General features: G+C 44.6%; 1 protein-coding gene across 5 annotated transcripts in view; it reads left to right on the forward strand.

The window, feature by feature from the left end:
- The window catches only part of CHN2 (chimerin 2), a 152039-nt gene that overhangs the window by 112441 nt on the left and 11748 nt on the right, over window positions 1–27850 (forward strand). For 3 of the 5 annotated variants that reach the window (XM_044678792.1, XM_044678796.1, XM_044678795.1), the window contains exons 1-2: window positions 120–834; window positions 20702–20786. In XM_044678792.1, coding sequence (XP_044534727.1) covers window positions 436–834; window positions 20702–20786 — 484 coding nt within the window. In that variant the 5' untranslated portion in view covers window positions 120–435. Of the gene's footprint in view, window positions 1–119; window positions 835–20701; window positions 20787–27850 lie in introns of those variants that run through there. The other 2 variants (XM_044678791.1, XM_044678797.1) reach the window with 1 other exon arrangement.

The raw sequence follows: 27850 nt of genomic DNA on the forward strand, positions 1-27850 counted from the left end.
TTGATCTCCGAGGAGCGAAGCCAGTTTGTGTGTTTGTGTCAGTGTGTGTCGGGATGGGTGGGGGGGGGAGGGGGCGGTGCACGCGCGCCACTGTCGGGGTGGGGGCGGGGGCGCGGAGAATGCTGTAGCCAAACTGGAGTCAGTAGTGTCTGGCTGGAGCGGGGGTCCTGAGAACCGTGCCGCGGGGCTGCCGTGGGCTTCGCGGTGACTCCCCCACCCCCGGTATTCGGGCGGTCTCCCAGCTCCCCTCGGGCTAGCTCAGCACATTCAGGCGCCCTATTGTTTTAGGCACCAGGCTGCCTTAAGAAGCAGCCCGGGGGAGTTGCAGGATTCAGCTGCTGGAGCTGAGCCGCCCCCCCCCCCCCCCCCGAGGGAGGGCCCCCCAGCCCAGCCCAGCCCAGCCCAGCCCGGCGCGGCGCAGCTGGGGCCAGTCACATGCCCCGGGTCTCTCCTCCTGGAGGGGCCGCCCTCCAGCAGCTGCTGGCCCTTCCCTGGCTGTCGGACATGCGGCGCAGCTGGCCCGACGTGCCGGCCCTCCGGGGCTCCCGCGATGCCGGCCGCTGGCTGGGCGATGGCCGCCCCGGGCTCCCCCAAGGGCTGTGGCCGGAGGCCGAGGCCGAGTGCCCGGCGGGGCGCCGCAGAGCCCCAGCGGCCAGGAAGCAGTGGCAGGAGCTGCTGGCCATGGCCTTGGCAGGCCAGGTGGGGACTAAGGGCGTCTGGCTCGGGCCCCCCCTCAATCTCTTTGCCTATTCGCAGATTTCCTCCCTGGTGCGGAGAGCAGCCCTCACGCAGAACGACAACCACTGCAACTATGAGAAGACCCACAACTTCAAGGTAAGGAAGCCCGCTGCCTGCCGGGGGCGGGAAACTAACGGGGCAGGGTGGGCGGGAGCCGGCCAGCGGGGGGTGGACTTTTCTGCTGGGTGCTGACGAGGCACGACCTGAAATGAAGAGCTCCGTGACACAGACGCCAGTCTGGGCACAGAACGGCCACGAAGAAAAGAGGATCGATTGGAAACTAGAGGGCGGGGGCCAGGCTCCCCGGTGCCACTTTGTGCCCTTGGGCCAATCATTTCCCCTCATCTACAAAATACAAAGAATGGATTAGATGCCCTTCCGAGGTCCCCACCAGTGTGTGTTCTGGTACCTCTGCTTTCCGTAATGTAAAAAAGCTTCCGAAGGCCACCGACCTAGTGTATGATAAATATGACTTATTTATTATTATAGTAACAACAATAAAGCATAACAAAGACATCATCGTTGTTGCAACTAGCATTGATATAACTCTTTACACACTTTAAATGTGTTTTCTCCTTTAATCTTCTCAACTACCCTGGGAGATAGTATATTGCCTCTTTTTGCCTTCTTATATGGCCATTTTACAGATAAAGAAACTGAGGCTGAGAGAGTCTTTTAAGTGACTTACTCAGGGTCACACAGCTAGTTAGTGCCTAAGGGAAGATTTGAACTTAAGTCTTCTTGAGTCCAAGCCCGGTGCAGGCATCTGGAGAGAGTTTTCTGGAGATCGGATCCCTTAACTTAGATCTGAGTTTCCTCCTTTGTAAAATGAAGGGTTGGACCAGGCATCCTCTACAGACTCTTACCAAGTCTCAACATAGACAATGAATTGATTTATAGAGGCTATCTGCTAAGGTGGAGAGAGCCAGTCTCTGGGGTCTAGCGTCCAGAGACTTGTGGCTGGGTTCAAGTCCTGCCTGGCTCAGGAGGGATCCTAGACAAAACACTCATTTTCAGGGCTCAGGAAACTTCCTGAGGCTGTGTTTATGGAGAGTTGCCCATCTGCACTTTGGGAAGGAATCTCCACTCTCCAAGTCTCCCCACACCGTGGAAATCGTTGACTTGGATGGGGAAAGAACTGACCATTCGCAATTTTTATGCCAGTTTCTATATTAAGGAAGTAAAACATGAAGAATTGTCACATCAGAAGATTCTTAGAGCAAACCTAGAGGGCTTTCCCTCCCCTAGAGGGAGAGGAGAAAGGGAATAGGGATGGGATCTGGGAGCTGATTGGTGTAACTCCTGGTAAGGAATCTCCTCTAGCCTGCAGGTCAGCATCTTCTCTTCAAGGTACCATCTGGGGCATGAAGAAATGCCATGAGTTGGCCAGGCTCGAACAGTCATTATGGGTCAGAGGCAGGACTTGAACACAAGTCTTCCTGCCCCAGACTGGCTCTGAGCACCGTGCCATGCTGCCTTATTTCCTCCAAAGAGACAAAGGCTAAAAATGAACATCGAGTGTCAAACAAAACTCCTCAGGAATGTTCTAGTTTTGGCCACTGGTTGCCTGTGGCTATCTATGATGGGCTTCATTTGCAATTGTCAAAACATACCAGTGGAAAGAAATACAGACTGAATTTGATTGGTGTTTGAGAAGATCCTTCAAATCCTGCTTGGCTCAAAGAGAAACCCTGGGCTCCTGCTTACTTGGACGGATGGGGCGATGGAGGGAACTGCGTAAAAATTCAGTGGGGGAGAAAAGAAGCCAGATTTTTCTCCTGTGTTTGTAAAACCAGAGATGAGGGAAATCATTGAGTCCTCACAATTCAAGACGAGGCATTTAGAGAAGCTATTTCCCCTCTAAGGACACTAATCTGATCCTTTTGCTCTCTCAGCTAAGGACAGTGAGTGTTTAATGAAAGGGTTGGGGTCTGCAGAGGAGGATGTAGGGTTCAAACCCTAGCTTTCCTCTCTCCTACTGACTGATGGTGGGACTCTGCCAAATCTTGTTTGATCCTCACAACCACTTTATTTTATTTTTTAAATTTTAAACCCTTAACTTCTGTGCATTGGCTTCTAGGCAGAAGAGTGGTAAGGGTAGGCAATGGGGCTCAAAAGTGACTTGCCCAGGGTCACACAGCTGGGAAGTGTCTGAGGCCGGATTTGAACCTAGGACCTCCCTTCTCTAGGCCTGACTCTCAATCCACTGAGCTACCCAGCTGCCCCCCCTCACAACCACTTTAGGAAGGAGGCTCTATTTTTCTCATTTGATGGATAAGAAAACCGCTGCCCACAGAGATGAAGTGACTTGCTTGAAATCACACAGGAGCAGGTTTCAGGTCCGGGTCCTTCCTCACGTCAGGCCCACCACTTTCCCACGTCAACCCATTTCTCTTGACTAACTGTGAAACCAGTGAATTGGGTCTGATCTCCAAATCTCAGCTCCTCCGGTCCCAGGTGGACTTAATCTAAAGGATGCTCGAGCCAAGCTTCCTCATTTAGGATGTGGCGAATGGAGAATGGGTGAAAGGGAATCAGGGGAGCAGAGGGCTAGAGTTTCAAAGATGGAAGGAAAAGGAGATGAGAAGAAAAAGAAAGGAAGGGAGAACAGAGAATGGTTTGCCCTGTTTCTCGATCTTTCCTCATGCCTCGGGGCTGATAATACAAGTCACTGTCTGAATGACAAAACCCCTTGTCAAAAATGACAAGAGAAATTGTTTCATTCTGTTGATCACAAGTCCCTGGGAGCCAAGTGGGGCTATTAAAGCCATGTGTGGGTTCTGTTGGTCCAGGCCCAATGAATGGGAAGCACGCACAGCCTGGGCTACTGCTGTACTTCTAAAAGATAATTGCTGGTAGTTTTAAGACTAGCCTTCCATAGGACCTGGAAGGTATGTCGGAATCCTTGTTTCTTCTCTCCCTTCCAGTCGGAGACAGGTTGAATTCTTGGGATAAAGAGCCTGTTTGTATGATCATGGGCCAAGAGCTTTATTTCTCTGGGCTCTCAGTTTGTCGTTCAGTCCTTTCCAGTCGTAGCTGACTTGTGACCCCATTTTGGGTTTTCTCAGCAGAGACTGGAGCGGTTTGCCATTTCCTTCTCTAGCTCAATTTACAGATGAGGAAATTGAGGCAGGCTTGCCCAAGGTCACACAGCTAGCAAATATCTGAGGCCGGATTTGAACTCAGGAAGATGACCTTCCGGTCTCCAGGCCTGGTGCTCTTTCTACTGTACCACCTAGCTACCCTAGACCTTAGTTTCCTCGTCTGTAAAATGAAAGAGCTGGTCCCTTTCTATTCCAAACTTAGACTTCCCTCTCCCCATCTTCCTTCCTTTCTTTTTTTTTTTTTAAACCCTTAACTTCTGTGTATTGGCTCCTTGGTGGAAGAGTGGTAAGGGTGGGCCATGGGGGTCAAGTGACTTGCCCAGGGTCACACAGATGGGAAGTGTCTGAGGCCGAATTTGAACCCAGGACCTCCTGTCTCTAGGCCTGGCTCTCAATCCACTGAGCTACCCAGCTGCCCCCTCTTCCCTCCTTTCTATTTCTGTTCTTATTAAATCTTAGCCTTTTAAAGGAAAAGAAGTGTTTTCTTGTGCATCTGACAGAAAATACCATTTAAATGGGGGTCTCATGACTGGGAGGCTGGCTTGTCTTTGATTCATGCATTCTTTTTCTTTCCTCCTCAAAATTCCTGTGGCTTTGAGATGCACTTGGAAACGGGCCCTCCCCTTCACTGGGCCTACGCTGAATCGCTACTGTGCTCTCTATCTTCGCTTTTGTTTAACAGATCCACACATTGTAGTGGGTGGGTCCTTTTGGAAAACTCTCTTTTAAAATGTTGGGCTCTGGGAATCATGAATTTTAAGGCTTTTTTTAAAGCCAGCTAGATGGTTCCTTTACTCCTTTCCCCCTCCCCCTCTCTCCTCCCATCCCCATCGACAAACAAAAAATGAAAATCATTTTGAAAATGTTTCTTTTAACTCTTGACCCATCATCGCTGACCTCTATGCTAACATCTTTTGAGAAAGCAAATTAGAAAAAAAATTCAGACAGTTGGATTTTGGTTTTAAAGGGGGCAGACCAGAGTCGTACCCTGGCCATAATAGGCAGAGTGGCTGGCTGACCCAGGCTCCACGAGGGCCTCTCAGGCCATTTGTCCAGGAGAAGGCATGTCTGTTATGGTCAGAGTAACTCACGCCTCCCCCGTCCTCTGCCCCCCCAAACCCGATCAGTCCCAATCGGTCCACTGCTGCGAACCACAGACCAGTTTTAACTTGGAAACTCTGCACATTTTTGGATAAACATTCCAAAAGGCACATCGTACTATAAATAGATGAGAGAATTTTCTGGAAGAAACCCCTGACCTGGAAGAAAGAACAGAGCCCTCATCAAAGCGTCTCTGCCACTTCTATATATCTGGTATCACAAAGCTCCAGTGGCTGTGTTTTCAAAATATTTTTTAACCCTAGCAGGCTTTATTCAGGGAGACAGCCTTGATGGAGAGCTAGCACTGGAGTCAGGATGACCCAGGTTCAAATTCTGCAACCCTGGCACGTGTATAAACATGGCTAAGTCATTTAATCTCCTGGTCCTCGGACGTCTTTAAGGCCCAGCCCTAAGAGATCAGATCACAAATCCTTATGTATTGACACACATATTATTCACTTAAACAAGTGTTTATTAAGTACTCGACCTTGTACACAGTATAAGCACAGGAGATACAGTTAAAATTGGACAGCCCTGACTACAGGGATCTCACGTTCTATTTGGGGGTACATCTTTCACATGGAACTCAAAAGCAACCGTGTCCCCAAAAGAATCTCCACCACCCGCACCATCATTGCCCTCTGAGTTAGTATATTCCACTTTCAAATAGCTCTAATTGTCTGGAGGGGGCGGCTGAATAGCATAATAGAGAACCTCATCTTGTTGAGTTCAAATCTGACCTCAGATACTCTTTCTATGACCCTGGGTAAGTCACTTCATCCTGTTTGCCTCAGTTTCCTTATCTGTAAAATGAGCTGAAGAAGGAAATGGAAAACTACTCCAGGATCTTTGCCAAGAAAACTCCAAACAGGACCACAGCGAGACTGAACAACAACAAAAAATTAGCTGCAAGTTCTTGATATCTAACCTAAATCGTCCCCTTTGCAGTTTCCCCCAGTGCTCTTGGTTCTGCCTTCAGGGACCAAAGAGAACAAGTCGAATCCCTCTTCCACTTGAATGCTTTTATCCCTTTATTTATGCCATATTTTATACCACAGTTATATCTTTGCCACAGCTGTGGCGCCCTTCCCGTGTCTTCTCTTCTCCAAGCTAAATGTGCCCAGTTCTTCGGAGGGTTCCTCATAAGGCATCGACTCGAGGCCTTCGAGGCCCTTCCCAGACACTCCTCAGTATTAAAAGAGTGCAGCACACCATTGTAGATAGGACAGAATGCCATGGGACTCTTACCACTTTATTCCCACAAGTTGTGGGAATTCTTAATACAGCCTCAGGAACCTCATTTTGTGTTTTGGGAGAGGTTTTCACTACTGTTCCTGACTTTGCAGTTCACTCTAACCTCCATCTCTTTCCCAGAATAACCATCTAATCCTGTCTCCCCCTTCATCTCATATTTGTGAAGCTAATTTCTTTTGGTGCCCAATGGCAAGACATATTTACCTCTACTGTTTTATATAAGATTTGGCCCACTGCTCCTAAGGCTGAAATCTGTAAATATGGTAAGCATTGAAAAAAATGTTAATGGACACAGGGCTGAGTACCGATCCACTAGATACTTCTTACTGCACTGAACACTGAGTAACTAGCAACTTCTCTTTGAATCTGTCCAGTCAACCATCGCTGAATCCATCTAATTGTTTTCTCCTCTAATCTAGATGTCCCCATCTTTTCCACAAGAAGATTATCATGTACTCGATTCAAAGCTTTGCTAAATCTAGACAAACTATATCATAGCATTCTCTCATCTACTACTGTACTAATCCTGTCTAAAAAGGAAATGAGGGTTAGCCTGGCATGGCCTGTGCTTGATAAAGCCCTTCAGGTTCTTGGCAACTGTAGCTTCCCTTTCTAGATATATACCAGCTACCTCATGAAGAGTTCTACAGATTCCCAGGAATCAAAGCCAAGTTTACTGGTTTATAATTTGCAGACTGTGTTCTTTTCCCCTTTTGTGAAAATCATGATCTGTGCATCTTTCCAAACTTGTGGGACCTTTCCCATTTCCTATATCCTGTTTGCCATTTTCTTTCTGTTATTTTCCAGTTCTCCTTGGCAGAGAAAAAAAAATTAAAAATTGAGTATCTTTGCTGTCTCTCTTTGCTCAATTGGAATCATCCCATCTACTCCAAACAAAAATTCTGTCCCTCCTGTAATCTTCCTTTTTCTCCCAGTAAAGCTAAGAAGAGACTTTGTATTGGACTTCTTTCAATAGCTTTAACTTCACCTGAACTTTGGAATTACTGACATAATCTTTACAGGCTCTTGCCATGCTCTTACACTCATCCTTATTAGCTGGCCTCAGGATTAAGCACTCAGCCCTGTGCCCATTAACATTTTATTTACAGATTGCAGCAGTGGGCTGAATCTTGTAAGTTCAAATGCAGTAGAGGTAAATATGTCTTGCCATTGGATACAAAAAAAAATTAGCTTCACAAATGCTAGATGTTTTCTCCTTAATTCTTTTCTAAGTTGTTTGACAACTTCCCTGTACATCCATATTAGCCTTTTCAGAAAAATTTCATTGTTCCTCTTTTTGGGGGGGGGTTCTTTAAAATTGGAATCGACTACAGAATAACTCTTTGATATCTCCCTCCTTTTGCTTTTTCCCCAAACATTCTCCTTCATAGAGCTAAGGCTAAGGTATCTAGGTAGTGTAGCAGATAGAGTCCTGGGTCTGAAATCAGGAAGACCCAAGTTCAAATCTCTCCTAAGACACTTACTAAGTGAACCTGGGCAAGTTACTTTCCCTCTGTTTCCTCAAGTGTAAAATGAGGGTAAAAACTGTGTTTTCCTCACAGGGTTTTTTTAAGGCTCAAATGACATATTTGTAAAATACTTAGCATAGTATCTGGCATACAATGTTGTTGTTGTTCAGTTGTTTCGGGTGCATATGTCTCTTTGTGACCCCATTTGGGGTTTTCTTGGTAGAGATGCTGGAGTGATTTGCCATTTTCTTCTCCAGGTCATTTTATAGATGAGGAAACTGAGGCAAATAGTTAAGTGACTTGTCCAGGGTTATAAATGTCTGAGGCCAGATTTGAACATAGGCAGATGAACCTTCCTGACCCCAGGCTCAGCACATAACAAGTGCTTTATAATTGTTTAGTCTCTTCCTCCCTGCTTCCCTACTCTATCTAGTTCCTAGATTTTGTTCACTTCCTAATATACAATGCTACTCCACTCTCCCTCTCTGTTACCTTTCCTGTTTCTTTTCATTAAGGTATGCTCTTATTAGAATAGTGAGATGAAGTAAAAAATGTATGGGATTGGGGGCAGCTGGGTAGCTCAGTGGATTGAGAGCCAGACCTAGAGACGGGAGGTCCTGGGTTCAAATCTGACCTCAGACACTTCCCAGCTGTGTGACCCTGGGCAAGTCACTTGACCCCCATGGCCCACCCTTACCACTCTTCTGCCTTAGAGCCAATACGTAGTATTGGCTCCAAGACGGAAGGTGAGAGTTTAAAAAAAAAATGTATGGGATTTAGAGTTTTGCTGGAAAGTAGTGAGGAATAAGTTAGCCAGGAGAGAAGCCAGACTAGGGACTCTCTGGCTTTGGATTTTATCTTGGAGCATTTACCTCAAACATTAGAGGTATTTAAACATGAGATTTACATGATAACTTGGGTATTTGAGGAAGATTCTTCTAGGGCAGATGGATGAGAAATAAGAGGGAGGGGATGGATTAGGAAGTAGATGGAGGAGGAAGTACCTGTTTCTGCACTTTCTTTGATAGAACTGAAATGCTTTATTTTCTAACCCTTCCCTAGGGGCAGCTGGGTAGCTCAGTGGATTGAGAGTCAGAGAGTCAGGCCTGGAGACGGGAGGTCCTAAGTTCAAATCTGGCCTCAGACACTTCCCAGCTGTGTGACCCTGGGCAAGTCACTTGACCCCCCATTGCCCAACCTTACACTCTTCCACCAAGGAGCCAATACACAGAACTGTTAAGGGTTAAAAAAAAAAATTTTAAATAACCCTTCCCTAGCATTGAAGGGATATCCAGCCATGCCCAGGTATCCTAGCATTGTATAAGACTGAATGTTCTGTAGCTTTAAGAGAGCATCTTTAAGAGCACATCTCTTAGAGAATGTGGTTTGGTGGAAAGAATGCTAGAAATCAAGAGGACATGGGTTCACATCCATGTGACCTCTCTGGCCTTCAATTTTCCTAATCTATAAAATGAAGAGATTGTATTAGGCCAGTTGTATTCTTTCCCAGGGCTAAATATATGAATTCCTGCCTAACTTCATGGCAAATCATCTTACCCACCTGATAAAATAGGTTATTTGGGTTCTAATTATTTTTATGGTTGCATGGGGAAGCATTCAAGTTTTCTATTTTGAGAACAACTATCATAAGTTCATAATTTGGATCCAGATGTGACCCTGGGTGCCATGTAGCCAATACCTTGGTTTGTTGGATGAGGAGATCAGGTGATACACAGATAGTAAGTAGTAGAAGGGCTGGAACTTGGGCCCAGAACCTCCAGCCCCAAATCTAGCGCTCAAATTCAGAATATTTGGGGTTTTTTTTTTGTTTTTTATCTAGGAAATTAAAATCCCAGAAGTGGCTTAAAATTAAATCTCTGGAGTGAAGGAGGAAAAGTGGAAATGTAAAGAAAAGCACATAGATGAGAACTTTCAAAGGAAAGAATCAATAAGATTTGGTGATTCGATGAAAGAGAAGGTGTTAAAAGATAACTTTTCATGACTTAATAGAATCAGCAACATTGGGAAGGGAAGCTACTTTGTAGGAGGGCAAATAGCAAGTATAGCTGATAAAACCAAAGAAATTTTACATTGGAAGGGACCTCAAAGTCCATCTACCTGTAGCTGAACAAGAATCCCCCAGTCTCCCATCTGAGAAGGTCTCCTGCAGCCTTTACTTCAACATCTCTGGTGAGGGAAAACCAATGACCTCCTAAGTTAACCCATTCTATTCTGTAATAACTATAATTGGTAAGAAGTTTTTCCTTACCTTGAGTCTAAATCTGCCTCTCTGTAATTTCCATAGGCTGCCCTTTTCCTAGCTTGGCCTTCTGGGGTCAAACAAATTATATCGATCCCCTCTTCTAGATCATGACTATGGTCATACTTGAAGAGAAAACCAAGTCTACTCTTCTCCAACCTAGACACTCCCAATCCTCAGGTGGCACTACATAGAGGTCCTTCATCATCCTGTGTCCTTTCCTTTGGAAAAATCATCAGCTTATCATAAACCCTAATTAAAATCTGATTTTCTAGACCTGTGACAACACAAGGACATGAGGCTCAGCCAGGGCAGAATATATTCTGCAGGACTATGGTGACCCCCTTTGGACACTGCTGCTCTTCCAGCTCTCCGAGGTCTCATCAGCCTTTTTGGTTGCATCCTACTGCCTCACCTTGCACTTGCCATTCACTAAAACCCCAAGATTTGTTTTGAATGACTTGTATCACCATGCTGCTCCCATCTTGTATTGATGAAGTTGATTTTTTTAACCCAAGTGTAGAACTTTAGATTTATCTCTGTTAAACTCCTTGGTTCGGCCATCATTCCAAGCATTGTTTAGTTCTCATCCTCCAGCTTCATGTCCTCTGCAGATCTGATAAGCAAACCATCTATGTGCAAAAACATAGAGCCCCGGACTTGGAATCTGAGAGACCTTCGTATGAATCCTGCCTCAGATACTCAGCTACGTGGCACTGGGCAGGACGCTTGACCTCTTAAATTCCATTTCCTCTTTTACCAAATGGGGATAATAATAGCATCTACTGCACAGGCTTGTTGTGAGAATCAAATGAGATAATATATGTCAAGTGCTTTGTAAACCTTACAGCACTTTATAACTGCTCACTATTATTATCAACCAAGTTATTAATAAAAATGTTCAAGAGCACAGGCCAAGGGCAAGTCCCTGGGGCACACGGCTCGAGATCTCTTTCCACAATTATATCAGCCCACTAACAACTATTCTCTGTGGCCAGGAACCAACCACGTCTGCATCCATCAAGCTGTATCCTTGTCTAGCCTGCATCCCTCTACCTTGTCCAAAGGGAACGCACGAGAGACTTGGTCAGCTGTGGAGCTTTAGACAGACTCTCTGTACAGCACTCTCCCGATCTACCTTTCCAGCCATCCTCTCCCAAAAAAGGGAAGTGGAGTCAGTCACTCATGCCCGCTTCTCAGTGAAAACATGCTGGCCCTTCATGAGCACTACTTCTGTCCTAGCTATCGAGAAGCCGTTTAAATAAGACCTTCAAAGCCAACCCTTTAAATAATAAATTCCAGAAGTTTACCAGAAATCAAAGTCAAGTCGTTTGCAAAATACATTTCCCCCCATTTTCTAAAAACTGAAACATTTGCTTGTTTTCAATCCACATTAGTCCCAATGATCTCCTTGTTTCTTGCGGATATCTGTAGATTATTATATAGACATCAAAAGCCATGGCTCCTTTCTTGGGTTTTATTTCCTAGGGGTTTACTGGACATCTTTATTGCCATTCTGCCTCCTACATTGTAGCTGTTTCCACCCCCACCCCCCATCTTATCTAGCTTGGTAGCTGTACACAGGTAGGTTTCTCCTTATCCCTTTCTCCTCAATTTAAGGTCCCTTGATTAGAATTGCAAGACCGTAGACTTTTTTTTTTTTTTAATAACCCTTACCTTCTGTCTTAGAAGTGATATTGTGTATTGGTTCCAAGGCAGAAGAGCAGTAAAAGCTGAACAATGGGGGCTAAGTGACTTGGCCAGGGTCACACAGCTAGGATGTGTCCCAGGTCAGATTTGAACCCAGGACCTTTGTTAGGAATACTTCACTCCTGTCCAGGAACCCATCACACCTATGTTTTAGTCCATGGTCCATAAATCCAGATCCCTAGCCAGACATGGTGATGCCCATCTGGAATCTCAGCTTCCAGAGAGGTTGAGACTAGTAAATTGGAGATTCTGACCTGATATAATATAAGTCAATGTAGCATCAGCCCAAATCGTTACCCTGGGAATGGAGGAAAGCCAGGTTGCCTTTGGTGGAGCAAACTAGGCCAAGTTGGAAATGGATTAGGTCAAAACTCCCATGCTGGTCAGTCCAAGGACTGGGCCGTGAGTGGCCACCATACATCCAGCGTGGACAAGATAGAGAGAGAGAGAGAGAGGGCAAGGGAGACCCGGAGAGAGAGAGAAACACACACACACCCCCACAGAGAAAAATCCAAATCTCATTGTCCAACACCATCTATTTGACTTCTGAAATTAGCTTCTCTGTTCTAAAACATTCCCTTTCACCGGTGGCAGTCAAGAGACACCACTTCTGCCCCCAGAGGCACTGATTTCTTTCCTAGCATGTCGTGGTTCTAAACAAGGCTTTCTAGAATCCTTTTGACAGCATCATCTGTGTGTGAGTGAATCACCAGACACAGAGAAGAGATATCAGTGTTTGGCAACTCTTAGAAGGTTCTCTGCCCCGTCTTGGGTCAAGACCTTGGCAAAGTAGGACTCTTCATTATCAATATCACTTCTGATCATTTTGAGGGGACACTGGACAGCAGAGAAAAATACTCGGGGTGACTCTGGAGAGGTGGCCCAGAGCTAGGATGAAAGATTTAGACCAGTGATTCCCAAAGTGGGCATCACCGCCCCCTGGTGGGTGCTGCAGCTATCCAGGGGGGGCAGTGATGGCCACAGGTGCATTTATCTTTCCTACTAATTGCTATTAAAATTTTTTAAAAATTAATTTCCAGGGGGCTAAGTCATATTTTTTTCTGGAAAGGGGGTGGTAGGCCAAAAAGTCTGGGGACCACTGATTTAGACTAAGGGCTACTAGGTGGCCCAGAGGATAGAGAGCCAGGTCTGCAGATAGGAGATAGTTCAAATATGACTTCAGATACTTCTTAGTTGCATGACCCTGGGCAAGTCACTCATCCCCAGTTGCCTAGCCCTCCTCGCTCTTCTGCCTTGGAACCAATACTTAGGATCGATTCTAGGGCAGAAAATAGTGATTAAAAAAAAAAGATTCAGACTAAAACCTGGATGTACACAAATGCTGTATATACCAAGCATATACACAAATACTGTGTGCAAATACCCGAAGGTATGCCCATGCCTGTTCACACACATAGAATTAACAACAAACATTGATTAAGTGCCTACTACATTTCTGGCTCTGTGCTAAGCTTAAACAAATAACTCCCTGCTCCCAAGGAGTTCCCAGTGTAATAAGGGAGATGACATATGAACAGTGAACAGGACAAAGAAGAGAGCTGCGAGGTGAGTGGGAGATGATCTCAGAAGGGAGGCTCTAAGAGTAAGAAGGACTGAGAAAGACTTCTTGTAGATGGATGGACTTTAGCTGAAACTAGAAAGAAACCAGGAAGGCCAGAGGTGGGGAAAGGAGGAGGGAGAGCTCCAGTTATGAAGGACAGCCAGCAAATATGCTGGAAATCGGGGAGTGGGAGTGCCATGTCATGCTTGTGTAAAGAACAGCCTGGAAGCCGGTGTCAGTGGACTGAAGAGCATGGAATTGAGGGGAAGATGTAAGGTACAAGGAGCCTGGAAAGGCAGGAAGGGCACAGAGGGGGGCTTTGAACCTCAGAAAAGAAAATTTTTTATCTGATCCTGGGAGTGATAGGGAGCCAGCGGAGATTATAGAATGGTGCTGGAGCAGGGTGCCATGGTGGGCCAGTATGTGCTCCCATAGGGTGGGAGGACATACAATCTCTTGCTGCCTATCCTCAAACAGTTGTAGAAATCCATCTCCCTCCATCTGACCCTCCTGACTAATTGGACCCCAAGAGCTCACCTCTTCTAAACAGGCTACCCCAAAGGAACCCATTCTCCATCATATGGACTTTCCATTAGACATGCCCATCAACACTTGGGTTTGTAGGGAGCTCTGCATGCCCAATGCCTTGATCCTTCTTCAGGGCCGGGTCTCCCTCCTCTAGAAGCCTTTGGCAGGTACGAAGGCTGCTTCCAAGGAGGAGAGATTTGGAGTAGGAGCAGGTCTGGAGGGAACCAACACTTTTATTGGATAAGGAGAGTCTATATTTCCCTACTAAGAGAAAACAAGAGGATTGTCACTGCCTATGTGATCTCTGGGTCTCAGTTTCCTCTTTTGTAAAATGAGAGAAGGTGGAGGGGGCAGCTAGGTAGCTCAGTGGATGGAGATCCAGACCTAAAGATGGAAGGTCTTGGGTTCAAATCTGGCCTCAAGGCAGCTGTGTAACCCTGACCAAGTCACTTAACCCCCATTGCTTAGCCTTTATCACTCTTCTGCCTTGGAACCAATACACAGGATTGATTCTAAGATAGAAGGTAAGAAGTTTTTAAAAGTAGGTTGAGTGTTCTTTGAGAGAGGGACTGTCTTTTACCTTTGTATGCAGAGTCCTTGGCACAATGCCTGGCACATAGCAGGTACTTAAAATATTTTTTGGTTCACTGGCGAAGCCATTCTCATATATTCAGGGCTCACAACTACTTTATAGGAAAGGAAACTAAGCTAAGGGAGTTTCTGACCTGACCAGAGACACACGGCTAGTAAGGGCCAGAAGTGGAATTTAAAGCCCGGGTCTCGCTTGACTCCAAGGCTAGCATATTCTGCACTATCCTGCTCTAACTATATCCTTATTAGAATTCTTTTTTTTTTTGCTTAGTTTTGTCCAAAATCTGGAATCTGATAAATAACAGGAAACTTCCAAACTCTCTCCACTAGGTATAGACCAACAAACCACCTGCAATGTAGAGCCTTAGAGGGTTGCCCAAGACACTAAGAGGTTAAATAATTTGCCTACAGTCACATAGTAGTATGTACCTTAGAGGCAGGACTTGAACTCGTGTCTTCCAGACGTTTCAGCCAGTTCCCTCTTACCAGTTGACCTCAAAAGCTAAAATCCTGAGCTAGTGCTACTTGGTGGACATCGGGGGTGCTCTGTGCCTCTTAAAGCCCTTCCGGCTGCTGCTGAATGTGGAACTGGTGACCATGACACTGGTTTATCCAAAGGTGGAGCTGGGAATGGGGGAGTCCATGGTGGATGGTCTTACAGAACCGCAGCGTTCTGAAAAGAGAGTCCACGTCTTTCTAAGTTAGCAAATAGCATCTCGGGTGACTTGGGGCTGGCCAGTGGGTCCCACTCACTTGGCTCCTGTGAGTGCTTTGAGAAGCTTTCCAGACCAGCCAACTCTTGTTGTTCTTGAGTAGGCTGCCACGTTGGTGTCCAAGGATCTTATCTCCCACCATCGGCTTATCTCGCTGGATTCCAGGCAGACCGACCACAGGCTCTCCCGATATTTGGCCAATTCAGGCTGTGATAGTCTTGGACCAGCATTCTTCCTGTCTGGGGTATTTTTGTTACAGCCTTTGAGTTTGCAAAATGTTCTTTCTCTGAAAACATGTTCAGAGGGGAAAAAATCAATAAACCTCAGAGGATGGAAAAAGTCGGTCAGGCAGGTTTTGAGACCTACAATGGCTGGTGAGAAGACAGGCCACCCACCCCCTTCCCCAAGAAAAAGAGGCCTCGGACGTAGCATAGAAAACTGTCTCTGGGGCCATACAGAAATCAGAGACTCAATGGAGCTAAGTGAAATGGGTACAATATTTCAAGCCTTGGAAATGAAGACATTCAAAGGTTCCAAGTCAGGTTCATGTCTGACATCCTTTGCCTCTCATTTCTGTTCTCTTGCAGTCTGTTTTGGGGTGTTGTTGTGGTTGTTGTTGTTGTCGTCGTTGTCATCATCATCGTCATCATCATTGTCATTGTTGATGTTGTTGTGTGTTTAGCAGAGTTTTGAGGGGGCCGTTCCTAAGAGGAATTAGAGAAATTGGAGCTTTGTGACTAAAAAAAATTAGTGTAGAAATGAAAAAATATTATTGTTAGAAATTAAAGTATTAAAAATGAGAGGAAATTTCAGAAACCCTACAGAGAGGCAGTGTGTATGGGGGATAAAGAGTCCGCCTCAAAACCTAGAAGTGCTTTAAGTCCTGATGCTGACCCATATTGACTGTGTGACCCTGGAAAAGTCACTTGCCTATCTTCTCAGTGCTCTAGGAAGCTCTCTGACACTATGTCTAAGAGAAGGTGCAGGTCTACATTGAAGGAGGGAATTTCCTCACCTGAGAGTTTCCTGTATCCGTGAAGTTCCCTGTCCAGTCCCTGCCCTTTGATTAACAAATGAATATAAATTATAGATGATGTCCTGACATGCATTGGCAGAGGGAGCCCCCTAGACCAGTGACGGGCAAACTACAGCCCGGCAGGCCAGATGTGGCCCCCTGAAATGTTCTATCTGCCTGCTTGACATTACTCCTAATCTGACAAATACAATGAGGATACAATACAATGAAACTTTGAAAGAGTTGCCTTAGAAACAGACTGACAGAGGAGCATTTCCTTTCCTTTGGCCCCTCTTTAAAAAGTTTGCCCATCACTGCCCTACCCCAATGAAATCACAGCTCCTACCCCTTTTCCCTTAAGTCCTTCTTTAGTTATTGGACTTCATGCAGGGAATGGCCTCAGGTTCTTAGGGCCTCTCCTGGCTGAGCCCAGGTTCTGACCAGTCCTATCAAGCCGGAATAGCTTCAAGTGCTGACTAGCCATTGTATTTTTGTCTATTGTTTCTTCCAATTCAGAGACCCATCACCAGCTTTATTCCATGGTGAGGAATTTGGGGGCCTCAGCAATTCTAGAAGACCATCTACTAAGAAGTAAAGGAAGGGGCAGCTGAGTAGCTCAGTGGATTGAGAGCCAGGCCTAGAGACGGGAGGTCCTGGGTTCAAATCCAACCTCAGACACTTCCCAGCTGGGTGACCCTGGGCAAGTCACTTGACCCCCATTGCCCATTCTTACCACTCTTCTGCCTTGGAGCCAATACCCAGTATTGACTCGTAGACAGAAGATGAAGGTGTAAAAAAAAGAAGAAGTAAAGGGCTTGAGATGTTTATCTATGGAAGGGAAATACCATTAATGACCAAACCCTAAAGTATTAAACTGAACTGGCAATAAATCAGTGTTTGGGCCTTAAAGATCTGCCTGAAGTAGCAGCGCCACTTGCTTTTCCATACCTCTGATAGAGCTACAATTACTCTCAAAAATCTCCACCAGGCCAGCTTGGTCCCTTGACTCCCTGTTTCCTCCCTTCTCTCCTCTTCTCCAGGCTAGGATTGAGATATAGCATGGGATAAAGAAAGGGCGTTGGATCTAGAGTCCAAAGGCTTGACATTTAATTTCAGAATGTCTACTTACTTCTTGGATGATTGTGCAAGTTGTTGAAACTCTTCAGGCCTCAGTTTCTAAATAAATTTGTTTACATTTTTTAAATGAAAACTTTAAAATAAAAAGTTGAATTAGATGACAATACCCTCAAAATTTCTGCCCCCAAGGACAAAGGGCTAATTGCCCTACTCTGGTTATGTTCTGTGTAAGGGTTAAAAATTAAGGTTGGATATATCTCAATTCAAATGACTTTTTAGGAGTATTTATTTATAAAATAGAGGGAAAGAGTAAAGTAGACAAATGATATAAAGGGTAGAGAAGGTATCTATCCCATCACAGTAGATAATTACTCCAGCCTGGTTCATACTAGGCAGGGCTCGTTAACCCTCCACCAGAAGACCCTTAGCCAGAGGGCCATTTAGCCAAAGGACCTCATGGTGAATGACCACGTGGCCTCCTCCAGGAATTAATCTCTCCAGAAGCCAGGAAAGGAGTCAACCCACATGGTAGTCCAAAGGGGAAAGTACAAGAGCTGACTTACCAAATGTAGTTTCAAGTGCCAGAGTCCCAGCTCCTCCATGATCTAGATCCAGGACTAAGAAACCCCTCACAGGAAGTTTTTGCCACTTTTAAAGACTCTTCTTTGCATCACTTCCTGTGCCGTCCCCCACTTTGCAGGGACCAATAGCAGTTTATAACTTTGCTTAGGACTGCCCAGGGCAGTCAGTCACTTCTGAGTTGTCACCCACTTTAGCACTTGGGTAGAGGACCTCCCCAACTTATGCATTAAGTAGGGTGTATACACTTCTGGTGATTAAATAGGCAAGGGGAGAGTTAATCCCATCTTCACATCTGTAGATGGGATTTCCTGGCAGTTCATCATTTTCTAGAGTTAAGTTTTCTTGACCCAACACTGAATATTATACTGTATTTTTAAAAAACATTTGGATTTCCAAACAGAATAACAATCTCAATGGACTCACTGGCTTTGAAAAGAGATTTCTCTATTAGAAATAATATTCTGGTTAGTCCAATATTTTGTTCACATAATAGTTACAATATAGTATTAATGAATCTCCTGAGGTGATACTTCCATACCTTGTTGGATCCTTGATGGCCATCAGTGAGTCAGATTAGGACACTTTGCTTTAGGTCAGAGGAAGTTGGGTGGCCCAGTGGCAGCTAGGTTACACAATGGACCTAAAGTCAGGAAGACCCAAGCTCAAATTTGTCTTCACTTAACTAGCAAATCGCTCAACTTCTGTGATTCAGTTTCCTCAACTATAGAATGGGGATAATAGCACCTGTCTTCCAGAATTGTCAGGATCAAAGCACATTGCAAACTGGAAAGTGCTGTTTATTATTATTATTCAAAATAACTAGATTGTTACAGATCCAGACAATTCACCTACTCACAGATTTAGAAGTAAGAGGAAGCTTAGAGATCATCTAGTCTAACTCATTTTAGAGATGAGTAAAATGAGTCCTAGGGCAATGAAATCATGCTTCTTGACCACAGAACTCCTAAGTGACAGAGAAGGGATTGAACTCAGGAGTTTTAAGTTTCTAGTAGGATTTTTGAAAAGGTACAAAAAAATGCTTGGTCATGTGCAGTAACTTGTGAGCAACTACCACCATGCTCTCCACACCTAGGTAGGACTAGTTGAGGCTAAATGTCAGGGGGATAAGCAGTAGGAACAGGATGTTTTCTTTTGTAAGAAGAAAGCACTAGGGTCTAGCACATGGATCATGTATTATTATTTTTGAGGCTCGTAGATTCTCCCCAAGGCAGCTGTAACCGAACTTGGGCTCCAAGAGCTGCAAAGGCCACATTTAAATATTTACTATATTCTTTAGTAAAGCTTTTAGCCTCCTATTAGTGCTGGGCAAGACTTTTTAAAAGCCTATTAAATGTTTAGTGCTTTTGTTCTAATTGCTTCCAAATGTCTTTTTTTTTTTTCCTGGTATCCCTCTTTCGTAATAAAGACTGCCAGTTTAGGTCCTTCATGATCTCCAAAGCACTTTATTATCTCCATTAAGCCTTACAACCCTATGAATTAATGCTTTATCCCTATTTTATAGATGAGGAAACTGAGGCTCAGGGAGTTTTAGTGTCTTTTCCAAGAAAGGATTTGAACCTAGATATTCCTGATTTAGTGTCTTAGTTTTCCTGGCTAAGAGTCACTCTTAGCTACCACACCAGATCATGGCTCTCAGGGAAGGAGATGGAGGAAAAGATTAGACCTAGAATTTCATGAATACAGGGAAGTCCTGAGGAGGAAATTCCCCATACTAAATGAAGATGGCAGCTACCTGCCTGTAACTTAGTCTTAGCTCCCCAAGGTCACACAGCCAATATAAGTCAGAGAGAAGACTCAGACCTAGGACTTCCTGAACCTGGGGCCAGCTTTCTATCCATCCCTCCACAACTGCTATATACACTTTCAATTATTCCACATTTGGACTTTATGCCTTCCTAGAATCTCAGGATTGAAGTTCTGAAGGTTATGACAGCAGCCAAGGTTTTCTACACTTGGGTTCTACCATCCTAGGTTGACCCAAGAGCCATGGGGTTGATTTGTATTATCTGTGTACCTGTGTCTATGTTTGTATGTGCGTGTACCCAATACAGAAATGAATAGACATGCCTTGCTCTCTTTTCTATTTCTCTTTTATAAAAATATTTTGTAAAATAATACACAGGAGGGAAAATGAAGGGAACCAAAGAGTTGAGCAATTTTGCAAATTTTTGCTAGTTTGTTTATATTTATACATACACACACACAAAGAGAGCAAATAGGGTTTTAATAAATATTGATTGATTTTACACACACACACACACACACACACACACACACACACACACACGAATCTTTTTTTTTAATTATTTTTTTTAAACCCTTAACTTCTGTGTATTGGCTCCTAGGTGGAAGAGTTATAAGGGTGGGCAATGGAGGTCAAGTGACTTGCCCAGGGTCACACAGCTGGGAAGTGTCTGAGGCCAGATTTGAACCCAGGACCTCCCATCTCTAGGCCTGACTCTCAATTCACTGAGCTACCCAGCTGCCCCCACACACATGAATCTTAATGATGGCTAAGCTTTAAGAAGGCTAAAACCACACTGTCTGTTAGGGTACTCTTTATAAACTTAAAAGACTCCACTTATTGGAAATTATTTTCTTCTTTGTATATTAAAATGTTAGCCAAAGTTGATGATTATATCTTTCTTGCCTTGTTCTTTAAGGCCGGGGGCTTTTCATCCTTTGCCTGACAGTCTGATTGCCCAGATAATCCTGGTTCTCTTATAGCCTTGAATCTGTGCCATGATGATGCCGTAGTGAGAGGGATGGGGTGGCCAATGATACTTTAAAGGCCAAAATTCCAAACCTCCCTTTGTCTTTGGTCCTGTTTCAAACTTGGAAGATGGTCCAGGATCTTCTTGGCCGTTTGTGGTCCAGGATCATTTTGTTTCATAACTTTTCATTCATTTTTTCCTTCCCTCTCTCCTGCCCCTTGATTGCTGCAGGTGGTGATTTGTTTTTCTCTTTTGGATGGCAGGTCCACACGTTCCGAGGACCACACTGGTGTGAATACTGCGCCAACTTCATGTGGGGACTCATCGCTCAGGGGGTCAGATGCTCAGGTAGTTCAGACCATTAATTGTCCTTTTCTAACTCTATGAAGCAAAAATACTGAATGATTGGAGGCAAGGCCTCAAGATCATTGACTGAACCAGCTGAGAAACAACAGGCCCTTTGGAGGGTCCAGCATATCTCAGGCCTTGGTGGAGAGATTACTAGAGATGTTCTCGAGGCCAAGTGAGGAAGCATCTTGTTGATTTGTTCTCTTTTCACTGAATAAATGTGAGGGTTTTTCCCCCTGTAACAAGCAGTAACTTTGAAAAATTAATAGGAGGCACAAATAAATCAAGAACTCCTCCATTCCCTCAAACTACGGTCTTCCTCTTTCTCACTGCCTCTCCCCATCGCCTCAGGAAAAAATGGGCTTAAAAAGACAACCCTGCTCAGTTCTCTTTGCTATTAAATTGGTCAAGAAATCAAATTCTGTAGCTCGCTCTTGGTAGCTGAGGCTCAAGACTCTAAGAGCACCATTAAAACTTGTGTGATTTTCCTATTAATGAGGCAGTATAGTAGCTAGAGAGCCTTAACTTGGAGGCTGGAAAACCTGGGTTCAAGTCTCACTTTTGATACCTATTGCCTATCTATAAGACCTTGGATGAGCCATCTAACCTCTTATACCCCAGGGAAACTCTACACTTCTAAATTAGAGAGAAGATGCCAATATACTTCAAAAGAGGGAGTCGCCTCCCCTTGCCCCTTACTCCCAGGAGTTCCCTTCACCCATGAAGTCACAAATTTAGATGTAAAACATTCTCATTGATGGTTGTAGCGTGTGAAAAAGATAATGGAGGCACCAGGGATGTTACACTAAATCTAAATGGTTGTGGATACACACACTGGGTTGCAGGAGAGACTGGACCACGATAAGGAGACCAGAGGCCACAGCCAAGCTGCTCCTAACTGACAAAAATGGCTGCTGGCCAACTGTCACTACTGGGCCAGAGTCTTAGTAACCAACAGGCAAGGTAAAGGTTTTAACAGTTTTAATTATGTACAACTAAAATAAAGGTGGGAAAGGGATTTCTATACTTAAAACCTAAAGGGCAAAACCACAGGGCAAGGGGAGGACTTCTCTACTCTAATCTCAGTGATCTAAGCAGGCAGGGCCAAAGGAGCAGTGCAGGAGTCCCTGTGAAGGCCTCAAACCTGGTACCAGCCAGATTTGACCAGCACAGCAAATGGGTCTGAGGGTGGCTTTGGGGTTTCTCACGGTTATCCACCGATGATCTCAGGATGCCAAGAGCTTAGGTGGTCCAAGATATCCAAGTGAAGAGAGAGTCCTTGAGATGCTGCCCACCAGATCTCAAACTTCTCTTCTTGGTGCTTCTCTGTAGGTCTTGTCCTCTTGCTGGAAAGCCGCCACCACTCAGGATCCCAGGGAGTCAGGATGCAGGGTGTCCTTTACTCTGAGATCTCCCAGGGCTAACAACAGTTTGTGCCAACCCCTAATGGAGTCTCTCTCAGGGCACAGGCCACTCCTTCCTGCTCCTTCATTCCATCTTGGAATGCTCCAGCCTTCCTGCTAGGTTCAACCTTAATACTTAATTAACTAACTAATCTTCCTCACAACAAGCAGGATGATCTTTGTTCTATTCTGTGGTACCCAAATGCAGAACCCTTTATTTAGGGCAGGAGATATAGCTTCCTCCAGAACCAAAGGGAGTTTTTAAACAAATCTATTTCAACAATTATGTTGTTAAATCACATTGCCCCAAAACAATCGCACAGATTTCCCCATCTTTCTTTCTGGGAGAGGGGCCACTGTTAATGGAAAGATTAGAAGAAAGAAAACTATCACGGGGCCCTCATCTCCCTTACACACACACACACACACACACACACACACACACACACACACACACACAGGCACTTCTAGAGGACTTTCCATATAACACGTGAAACTGGATCAGTTCTCAGAAAGTTCAATATTTTGTCTACTTCATATAAAACTTTCTTCTTTTAGAAAACATCAATATTTGAACGTATGGAGATAAAGAAGAGAAAGCTTGTGGGAAAGCAGGAAAACAGTAGGGGGAGTAACCCAATAAGAGCAGACCGCATTTTCCCAAACAATCCTGCTTTATCCCATGAGAGTTTCTTTTTGAATGGCCCAAAGCCAACCCAAGGTGCTTTGGGCCCAGTTGGCCAAATTCACTCTCACTCAATAAATCTCTTTTTTGGCAAAATGGCAGAGATGATTCTTTGAACTAGCCTGAATAAAGACTTATTCCTTGGGGGGGGCAGTGGGGGGAAGAGAAGCAAGGCAGTAAATTAATAGATGAAAGGCATTTAGGGGTTAAAAGTTAAGCTACTATAAAACACTACAGAGCGATCAAGTGTCCTCATTAACACACAGCCATGCTTCAGCCTACCTGGAAACAAAGAGAGCTCACATACACAATCACATCCAATCCTTGCTACAACGCCATGAGGCCAATAAGACCCAGAATTCCAGAAGCTCAGCTGGAAGGGCTTTCAGGAGCCACTTACCACAGGATCCAGAGGTTTGGAGCTAGACGGGCCAACCCCATCATTTCAGAGAAGAGGAAACTAAGGCTCAGGGAAGCTTTATTATTTCCCCCGTGTTGCCTGGGGACTAGATAAGAGATTTAGAATTTAAACTAAGAGACTCTTTTTTAAATTTTTAAATAAAAACTCTATACAATATAATACTGTGTATTTGTTCTAAGGCTGAAGAATGATAGGGGCTAGGCAATGGGAGTTAAGTGACTTGCCCAGGGTCACACAGTCTGAGTTCAGATTTGAACCTGAGACCCCACCCCCACCCCCCATCTCCAGGCCTGGTTCTCTTTCTCCTAAGTCCCCTCACTGCCCCCACACAAAGAGACTCGTTACTCCAAATCCTAAATCATACCTGAAAAGGAATTTCTACAATAACAGCCAGCAAAGGTCATCCAGGCTCTGTTCAAAGACCTCCGGGCAGCCCATCCCACTTTTGGACAGCTCTCATTGTTAGGAGATTGGTTTGTTTTTGTTTTTTCTCTGATATCCAGCCAAAATTGGTCTTTTTGCTTTTTTCTTCCTCTTCCACTCACTCCTCCCATATTGTCTTCCTATTCTGTGAACTCTGGGGAGGTCCCACCCACTGTGTAACCGAGAGGCTGTGGATCACAGGCTCAGCCTCGTTCTCAGCTGCCATTTATGCCATACATTAAGGGCTGCTGAACAATTTAGGTCCGTTGAGCCTCACAGCAACCCTGAAGGGTGCTGTTTTCATCCCCCTAATCTTACAGATGAGGAAACTGAAACAAAAAGAGGTTAAATGACTCGTCCAGAGTCACAAAGCTAGCAAGGAGGAGAGGCAAGATCTGAACCCAGATCCACCCTCCCCTTCTCCATGACACCACGCTGTCTCCCATGAACTTGGTACTGCACGTATTCTTGTCCTTACTTAAAAGAAGAAGGGGCAGACCCAAAGTGGTGGAGGCATTGTTTATGGTCACCTTAGTTCTGGAAGCAGGATTCAAACCCAGGACTCTCCTGATTCTAATTCTGATGCTCTAACCACAACACCACAGTTCCCATCAGACATCTTATACTCCCTAGTCATCAGAGCAACCCCAAAGTGGGCTGGGCTGCCTCTGCAAGTAATTGGCTAATTGTTAAACCAGGAGTTCTTTCCCTTTTTTGGGGGGGCAGCATAGACCCTTCAGGCGATCATCATGCTTTTAAATGTGTAAAATAAAACATAAAGGATTCCAAAGGAAGCCAGTTCTAGTGAAATGCATTGCTAAAAGCAAGTTCCCAGAGCCCAGGTTAAGAGATTTCTAGAAGGCTGAACAGCCAGTGGGCAGAAATGACATCAAGGGCGTTTTTGGATGCATTTGGGTTGGCCTCAGTGACTCACTGACTCTCCAGAGGAACCAAATGAGAAAGCCTCGTACCCAGGGACCAGCCCCCAAACTGCCCCTTTCTTATTGGCTGGGAATTTCCATGAGTGGCTGCCACCTGCTCGGGGAGCTTTTATGGCTTCAGTGAACTTCAATGCCCCTTTTCAGCGGAGGGTTCAGATGGGCTCTTAAATAATTACTCTAATTATTCTATTACACGGCACCGCACTGCCCAGGGAGCCCTCTGGTGCCCTGGCTCGAGGCCAGCTCTTCATTATGCCTATTTTTACAGGTGTCAAAAGAAAGCCGGTATTGTCGAGGGAAATGGAGGTCCCCTGACTAGCTGTCAAGGTGTCAGCAGAGAAGGGTTTAGAAACAGTGGAGGGAACCGGAGGAGGGAGAGAGCTGGCTTTGGGAAGCCCGTGGTAAAACTCAAATCCTTCTGAGCAGTCATTCCAAAGATCGTAGAGTTGAAAGGGATCTCAGAAGCCATCTAGTCCATTTCCCTCTTTTTACCAATGAGGAAACTGAGGCTCATGGAGATTCAGTGACTTGCCCAAGGTCACACAGTTCATGGCAAAGGCGAGTTTTTAACCCACATCTGTGGACTCCAAATCCAGGGAATTTTCTACTCTGCCACTGGCTTCCTAATTGCAAGCGCTCTGAAAGGTCCATCCCTTTGCCTAGGACATAGTCCTCCTCTGAGAGGTCCTCAGTAACTCCTTTGTTCATCTCTGGCCCAGGCTAAGGCAAAGGGCAGTGGGAGGGAAGCAGAATGAAGCTATTCCCTCCCACCCATCAGTTACCCCTTAGGAACTACCAGCAGCCTGTAAGCTCCATGAGGGCAGGGGTGGTCATGCTTTAGAGCCCCAGCCACTGGCACAGTGCCTGGCATGTAGGAGAAATCCTATTAATAATTAATTCATCATTTATTAATGATTGACTTTAGGGAAACACTATAGGAACCGCTCTAACAGACTTTTCAATCCTTGGAATTTCTGTTCTCTGGAGCAACATGTAGTAGAAAAATCAATAGTCTTGGAGCTTAAATGCCAGTTTCACTAATAACTAGCATTGGTACCTTAGGCAAGATGCCTACCCTCCTTGGGCCTCAGTTTCCTTATTTCTAAAAAAAAAATGGAAGACCTGTTGAGATCATATATATGAAGGCACTTTGTAAGCCCAAAGTACCATGCTAAAAAGAAAATTATTATAGCACGTACTCATCACCATTGCTTTGAAATAGGTTAATTGTCTTTTATTTGGAGGAAAATGCAGTTGAGGAATTAATGTCATAAGGGCTTAATCAAGTAGACATAGGAGCAAATGAGTCTTAAGCACCTTTATGACACACTGAGAATTGAAATAAGAAATGATGAACTCCGTGTTGCTTTTCCCCCAAGGTTGCCTGGCTACCAAGACACACAGAGCACAGAGCATCCTTGTGGTGGCAAGGTTTAAGGGCAGAGACTGTTCCTTAGCAAGGATGATAAATTCATACAAAATTGTAGTCATGGGGAAAATGCGCCCCACCCCAAAAAGAAATGCTTCCTCCATAAATGAGCCTTCTGCTTTCATTCATGGAAACCATGATTTATAGAGGCCACGTGCAGAGGGAGCCTTCTGCTCCCAGATGTCATATGGAGGTTTTTCCTTCTCCAGGGGCTGGGGTCACAATGGTTCTTCATTACTCTTTCCTTTGCAGAGAGCTGCCTCGTACCATACTAGTGAGCCCTTTTCAGAGAATGACTCAGGATAACCAATCAATCAATGAGCATTTATTAAGCCCCTACTATATCCCAGACACTGTCTGTCACTTAAAAATTTATGACTGGGGGGGTGCAGCTGGGTGGCTCAATGGATTGAGAGTCAGGCCCTGAGCCGGGAGGTCTTTGGTTAAAATCTGACCTCAGACACTTCCTAGCTGTGTGACCCTGGGTAAGTCACTTAACCCCCATTGCCTGGCCCTTACCACTCTTCTGCCTTGGAACCAATACATAGTATTGATCCTAAGATGGAATGTAAGGGTTTAAAAAAATTTTTTTAAAGAATATCTGGGTGGTTTTCTTTGATATTTTCTTGTATTATGATGTTCAGGATTTTTTTTTATCATGCCTTTCAGTTAGTCCAGTAATTCTTAAATTGTCTTTCCTAGATCTATTTTCCTAGGCAGTTGTTTTTTCAATGAGATATTTCATGTATTCTTCGGGGTTTTTTTTCATTCTTTTGATTTTGTTTTATTGTTTCTTGATGTCAATCATTAGCTTCTTGTTGCCCAATTCTAATTAAAAAAAAAACCTTACCTTCCACCTTAGAATCAATATTGTGTATTGGTTATAAGGCAGAAGAGTGGCAAGAGCTAAACAATGTGGGTTAAGTGACTTGCCCAAGGTTACAAAGCTAGGAAGTGTCTGAGGTCAGATTTGAACCTAGGACTTCCCATCTCTAGGCCTGGCTCTCAATCCAATGAGCCACCCAGCACCCCTCCCCCTCCATTCTAATTTTTAAAGATTGATTTTCTTAAATCAATAAAGACGGAAGGTAAGGGTTTATATATATATATATATAACTGGCTCAGTGGATTGAGAGCCCGTCCTAGAAACGAGAGGTCCTAGATTCAAATTTGGCCTCAGACACTTCCTAGCTGTGTGACCCTAAGCGAGTCATTTAACTTTGTTGTCTAGCCATTGCCTAGCCTAATCTTACCTCTCTCCTGCTTTGGAACCAATCGCAGTCGTGGTTCTAAGACAGAATAAAAATTTTAAAAAAATATGACCATGAGCAAGTGACTTAACCACTTTAGGGCTCAGTTTCCCCATCTGTAAAATGAGAGACACTAAACTAATGACCCCCAAAGTCTCTTCTAGCTTCAAATATACAGGTCACTGATCTTGAATAATCTCTAAAAGTCTTTCTAGCTTTAATTATACTTAATAAGTGGTCACTGGTTATATAATATTATGTTTNATATATATATATATATATATATAACTGGCTCAGTGGATTGAGAGCCCGTCCTAGAAACGAGAGGTCCTAGATTCAAATTTGGCCTCAGACACTTCCTAGCTGTGTGACCCTAAGCGAGTCATTTAACTTTGTTGTCTAGCCATTGCCTAGCCTAATCTTACCTCTCTCCTGCTTTGGAACCAATCGCAGTCGTGGTTCTAAGACAGAATAAAAATTTTAAAAAAATATGACCATGAGCAAGTGACTTA

This window comes from Gracilinanus agilis, chromosome 5 (assembly GCF_016433145.1).
Source record: "Gracilinanus agilis isolate LMUSP501 chromosome 5, AgileGrace, whole genome shotgun sequence".
Lineage (NCBI taxonomy): Eukaryota > Metazoa > Chordata > Mammalia > Didelphimorphia > Didelphidae > Gracilinanus > Gracilinanus agilis.